This window comes from Helobdella robusta, assembly GCF_000326865.2.
Source record: "Helobdella robusta unplaced genomic scaffold HELROscaffold_30, whole genome shotgun sequence".
NCBI lineage: Eukaryota > Metazoa > Annelida > Clitellata > Rhynchobdellida > Glossiphoniidae > Helobdella > Helobdella robusta.
In genome coordinates, this window is record NW_008704502.1 from 1534061 (window position 1) to 1541365 (window position 7305).

The window sequence follows — 7305 nt, forward strand, 5'->3', positions numbered from 1 at the left end:
GCACATCTTCAACATTAACAACAACATCTGCAACATTAACAATATTATCAACAACATTAACAACAACATCTTCAACATTAACAACAACGTCTTCAACATTAACAACAACATCTACAACCTTCAAAACAACATCTTCAACTTTAACAACAACATTTTCAACATTAACAACAACATCTGCAACAACATCTGCAACATTAACAACAACATCTTCAACTTTAGCAACAACATCTGCACAATTATCAACAGCAATAACAACAATAACAGCAACAAAAACATCTACAAAAACACTAACAACGTTAACATTAATAACAATTACGTTAGCAACATCAACATTAACGTAAACAACATCAGCAAAACCAAATTTTCCATAATAATATAAATAATACAAAGAAGAAATAAAATAATTTTTTATAAAAACATTTGAACTTGAAATGTCAACGGTAAAGAGAAAAATTAATTTTTTTTATCAGGAAGTTTTTATATGACGAACGAACGAATGAACGAACAAACAAACGTACGAACGATCGAACGAACGAAAGAACAAACATTTATACACATGCAACCGGCCAACTAACCAACCAACCAACCAAGAAAACAAACAAACAAACAAAACAAACAAAAATGCATATAATCAATCAATCAAACAAACATGCATAATGCAAACAAACGAACAAAAACTTTAATTATCATAAACATTCACCTCAGCAATATTTCAATTCAATTTTTTAACAAATATAATTTTTCTTAAGTGCATTTTTTAAATTTTGTTTTCAACAAAATCTTTTTCATTTGTTCAAGTATGATTATTGTTGCTACTACTACAACCGTTGTTACTGCTATGCTGCTTGCATCATCACCACTACCATCTTCATCATCATCATCATCGCCTCGTCATCATCATCATCATCGTCGTCGTAGTTGTCCTCCACACCATCACCATTCTCGAATAATAAATTATGATAATTAGCAGAGTCACGATAATTAGCATAATTTCTAGTTGTTAGCATTACTCATTTGAATTGCAACTAAAATTATTATTATGATTTTTTTTTGGGGGGAAAATTTGAACATGTTGAAAAATTAGTGTAGCATCCATTGTTTTATTGCCTTTCAACTCATTCATCACAGACCCTAAAAAACTTCTGATCCAGGGCTCACACTACCCCTAATGCAACATATCATGCAAAAGTATCCGACTGTAAATTTTACACCACCATCCTTTGGTTTCTCCCACTCTGTTGATATTATTTTACATCTTTTTGTGCGTTATAAATAATGGGAGGATGTCTTTCTTTATCAAAATTTACATTGCAGTAAAAAATTGCATTCGTCAAAATGAAAATTGATGACGTCATCTTAATCATTTCTCCACTTATCAACAAAAGCGTAAACAGCAGCAGCAGCAGCAACAACAACAACAACTACTACTACATCTGGTGCTACTACTATTACTAATACTGCTAAATCAGCCGCAACGACAGTAGCTACAACTACTACAACAACTGGTACCCTTACTACTGGTACTGTTACAGAAGCCGCAACAACAGTAGCTACAACTACCACAACAACTAGTACTCTTACGACTAGTACTGCTACAGAAGCCGCAACGACGACAGCAGCAGCAGCAACAACATCAACAACAACACCATCAGAACGGTAAAAATGACACTAACAAAAACCAAACCTCAAACAAACAGCGCTAGAATAGCAAACATAAAATAGCAGTGACATTAACATCAGAAGACATCAACATCAGCCGAGACATCAACAACCAATTTTACTCAAACTACAACATTAACGAGACTTTATTGCAGGCCATCTGAATGGTGGATAATAAAGGAACAACAGACAACAACAGATTTAACAACGACGACAAAGATACCAAAACAACATTGAAAACTTTATAAAAATAACATTAATGACATTAATGATAACAAAAAATGTCATTAATAGCATTAATAACAACTAATAAACATTGAAAACGTCATTGAAAACATCAACAGAATGACATCAACGTTGAAACTTTCGATTGAGTATTGGCGGGCAACAACATCAAATTTACAACTAAACCAATAGAAACGTCATTTGTTTAAAATGATAGATTAATAAAAAAACACTAAACTAAAAACAATAACATCAATTCTCGGAGTTTTCATATTAATGTTAGCGTCATCGTTTGCGAATTAAAACAACAACAACAACATTAACACAACAACATTAACGCAACAATAACAACAACATCAACAACAGCAACAGTAACACAACAACAACAACAACAACAACAACTATAGAACTTTAGCAAAACAATGACACCATAAACAACATCTACCAAACATCAACATCAGCAAAAAAACCAAAGACAAAAAAGCCAGTAAAAACGGTATAACCATAGATATAAAACCACCACCAACAACAACAACAGCAGCACCTACAACAGCATCAACAACAACAACATAGACCATAACATCACCACAGACAAGATAATGTTTGTGAATGACTGAATAGGACAGATTTAAATTCATCCCACTCGAACTCAAAGCACAACCTCTAAACGTACTGCCATTCCCACTACTCTTAATACGAGAAGTAAAATTACTTCTACCATTTTCATAATCAACGCTACTACATCTACTACTACTACTGCTACTGCTAACTACTACTACCATTACTACTACTACTAAATACTAGTTGTAGCAGTAGCAGCAGTAGCAGTAGTAGTAGTGATAGTAGTAGAGTAGTAGTAGTATTATTAGTAGTAGTAGTAGCAGCAGCAACAGCAGTAGTAATAATAATAGTAGTTGTTGTAGTAGTATTAGTAGTAGTAATAGTAGTAGAGTAGTAGTAGTGGTAGTAGTAGTAGCAGCAGCAGCAGCAGTAGTAGTAGTAGTAGTAGTGGTAGTGGTGGTAGTGATAATGGTAGTTAATAGTATTTTTACTAAAGTATAAAAACAACACCATTATTTTTTTTAATAATATTTTTCACTAAACGAACTCACAACCGTCCAACATCACAAATGGTCAAGCGTTATTTCAAGCTGGCCGATCGATCAAATAAAAAAAAAATCCCCCCCCCCCCCTAAATTTAAACAAAGGAGTGTGATGTGATTTGTTGGGATATATATATATATATATATATTTATATATATATATATATATATATATGTGTGTGTGTGTGTGTGTGTGTGTGTGTGTGTGTGTGTGTGTGTGTGTGTGTGTGTGTGTGTGTGTGTGTGATGTAATTTGATGTGACGTCACGACGCTTATTAACAAAGCAGTATTTTGATTTATGATGTAATTTGATGTGAAATGACGTAACTAATATATAATGTAATTAGATATAATAGGGCGTAATATGTGAGACGATGTTATGTAATATGACGCCATGTAATGTAATGTAATGATTTTAATGTAATATTTTTTACCTTAACAATGTAATAGAAATCAAGAAAACCAGTTGATGAACGTGACGTCAACTTTGATTAATGAAACCACAACAACTGCTTCTAAACGGTAACCATAACTAGGAATGAAATCAGTTTCAGTCTACTAACATTATTACCAACAGTATTACAACAACAACACCAGCAACAACAACAAAAACAACAATAACAATAGCAACAACAACTACTACTACTACAACAACAACTACTATTACAACAACAACAACAACAATAGCAACAACAACAACAAAAACAACAACAACTACAACAACAACATTAACAACAGCAATTACAATAGCACAGCAACAATTACATTAGTATTACTTACATTGATAACAATATCTGATATGGCAATTATTTCAAACATGGCAACAAACTGGCTGCATCAGTTTACGAAGTAAGTGACCAACATTCCAAGCTAACTTTTCTGACAATAAAAACATCAACTACAATACAAACGTCAAAACAACAACAACAACATCGATAAAAACAACGTCAATAAAAACAAATAATACATCAACAAAAACACTAACAACACCAACAACAGCAACAACTACAACGTCAACAACATCCACGACATCGACATCTTTAACATCAACAACAACACCAACAACAACATCATAGACATCAACAACCGCAACATGAATCGAACCATAGAACGTATCCGGACCAACCCAAAATACGACAACAAAGGTATGAACCTACTGCTAACTACGACAGCAGCCACAACAGCAACCACATCAACCACAAACATCTCGGCAACGACTCTAAACAGTGAAGACGACGACGACGATTTTTTAGTACGCTGTGGTGGCGAGGACGACGATGAGGTTGGGGTGGTTAGTGTGGCCAACGAAAGTATCTATGCTAACGTTGACAGCGGTAAGTCATTGTCTATTTACCGGGTTTGCAGTCTAAGTGCTTGTGTGTGTGTATGTGTGTGTGTGAACGTGTGCGTATATGTGTGTTTGTGTGTGTTTGTGTGTGAGTAAAACGGAAAACATCATAAAAAATGCATGCACACATGTGCACGCTGAAAAACATCTGGAAAATTTTTTATTTAAATCCGCCATCAATTGCCCAAATCGCCATTCAGTTGGACAGTTTCATTTGGGGCAGCTAACAGAATTTCGTTTCTTATTTATTTATGTGCGTTTGTGTGTGCGTGTGTGCGTGTGCGTGTGTTTGTTCGCGCGCGTGTGTGTGTGTGCGTGGATTTATTTGTGTGCATGCTTGTGCGCGTGTCATTCTGTATGTAAACGCATGTGTGTGTTTGTGTAGTAATTTATGTATGAATATCGGATATACAAATGTATACATGTTGTATATTGAAGTATTAGAGTAGTAATAGTAGTAGCAGCAGTAGTTGTAGTAGTAGAAGTAGTAAAAGAAGTAGTAGTACAGTAGTAGTAGTAGGAGTAGTAGTAGTAGTAGTAGTAATAGTAGTATTTGATGCCGTATCGCAAGTATGGACATGAGCGGTTAGTTGTATTATAAGGAGAAATAAACTGCATTGAGATAAAAATGTTTTTATTGCGCGGGATTACATTGGACCACGGAATGAAAGAATGGGGGAATGAATGAATGAATAAACGAACGAACGAACGAACGAACGAATAAACGAATGAATGAATTAATGAATAAATGAATGAACGAATGAAAGTTCGAACTGGCATCCTGTAAATTTCAATCGAAGTTCTTTTATATATCATAAATATGTGTTATTTTTACAACTCAACTTTTTTAGATTTGGTAATGTTGTTTAAAGTTCATTCCATCGTTCAGTCATTCGTACGTTCATTTGTTCAATCATTCATTTATTTGTTCATTCGTTCATTCATTTATTCGTTCATTCATTTATTCGTTCATTCGTTCATGTGTTAATTTGAATTTTTAATAAGCTTAAGCAAAAAAATCTATAAATTTATTTTATTCACTAATATTAATACCCTTTTTCTATTTAGAATTTTTGACAGAACCAAAGAACAAATTTAACACATACCGCGGAAACAATGGCAACAGCAGCAACAACAACAACAGCATCATCAACAACAACAAACATAAACATGCCAACAAATACAACAACAACAACATCAGCAAATACAGCAACACCGACAACGACGATGATGACGTCAACCTCAAACTCAACAACATCAACATGACATGCAGTATGAGGCGTGGTAGCAGTAATATCAACAACAACAGCCACAACTACAACAGCCACAATTACAACATCAACGATTACAACAGTTACAATAACAACAACAAAAACAACAACAAAAATAACATCAAAGAACGCCAACAATATCAGCAACAAATGCAGCCGTTACATTTTTTGCAGCATCATCAACAGCAACATCAACAACATCAACAACAACAGCAACATCAACAACAACAACATCGTCTACATCAACAGTTTTCGTTGCACAATTGTTTTCCGCCAATAAATCAGGAAACCATGTTTTCAGAAAACTTCAGCAGCAACAACAATGAACATTTCATCAACATCAACAGCAACAACAACAAACTCAACAACAACATCAACAAAAACGCCTACAATAACAATAATAAGAATAACAATAACAATACTAACAACAACAATAACAGTAGTCTTCATTACATCAATTCATCAAAGTTGCACAAGAAAGAAAAAGATAAGAACAACAAAAATAACTACAACAACGACTACAACAACAAAAATAATAATAAATATCAACAAATTCATTTCCAACAACAACAACAGTTTCCGGTCGGCTATACTAAAATCGGAACATCTTTAATGAAGTAGGATGATGTTGTTGTTGCTGTCGTTGTTGTTGCTGCTGCTGTTGTTGTTGCTGTTGTCAATTTTGTTTTTTTATGTTGTTGTTGGTGGTAATTCTTTATGATGTCGTAGCTTATCAAAGTTCAATTTCGTGTTTTGTTATTGTAATGTAATCGTCAATGAGTGGAGAATTTGTCTTTATTGAATAGCATTAATGTAATTTCTCACAAATGTCATCATTATGGGCTCTAATCAATTATTAACAAGAGTTAAATGTCTTAATTTGTACTTTAAATTGACCAATAAAGGACCATTTTGTATAATGTTGCTTTCTCTACGATGCTAATTTCAATGTCATTTTTCTCTAATTATCATTTATAATTTAAATTAACTTTTCGTTTGTGTGTGTGTATATGTAAGGTATATATAATGTATATAATGAGTGTGTGTGTGTGTTTGTGTGTGAATCAAACACATGTATGCAAAGCATGCAGCCACTGATTAAACTCTTCAACTATACAATTATTGATTATATTTTTTTCGTCGGTTGGTTGGTGACGTCATTTGTGACGTAACTATTGTTATTTACGTTTTTTTTTCATTATTATTATTATTATTATTATTTCATTATTATTCTTTTTATTCTTATTATTTCTTATTATTATTGCTGTGTTTGGGTGATTAATTTTTTTTCATCAGCAGAGGTCAGAATGAAATGGCCTCTTGCTTGTTGGGCTATTGTTTCGGATATTAATAATTTCATGATGACGACGACAACGATGATGATAATGATGCCGATGATGACGATGGCGACGATGGTGTGGATGAAGAAGATGATGATTATGACGATAAAGATGATGAAGAAGATGACGACGACGATGATGATAATGTAAACAATATTTAATCATTGACAGTTAATGATGATGATTTGATAGTCCGCAATATATTGATCAGCGAATTAAAATTGATGACGTCAAATTGACTGAAATTATGACGTCATGACGCAAATCTGATGAGGATAATGAAGATGGGGATGATGATTCAAACTCAGTTTTGGCAAAAATAACTATGAAAATATTCAAAAAAATGAATTAAAATGAA

The 7305-nt window shown here is 33.3% G+C and overlaps 1 protein-coding gene across 1 annotated transcript; it reads left to right on the forward strand.

Annotated features, from left to right (window-relative positions):
• Positions 1-3805: 3805 nt before the first annotated feature.
• HELRODRAFT_174632 (hypothetical protein) lies at positions 3806-6228 on the forward strand (the record flags this gene model as incomplete). The annotated part of the gene is made up of 4 exons (XM_009022076.1): positions 3806-3837; positions 3988-4133; positions 4242-4322; positions 5405-6228. The coding sequence occupies 4 exons, from the start codon at positions 3806-3808 to the stop codon at positions 6226-6228; spliced, it is 1083 nt and encodes a 360-aa protein (XP_009020324.1).
• Between the last annotated feature and the right edge of the window lie 1077 nt (positions 6229-7305).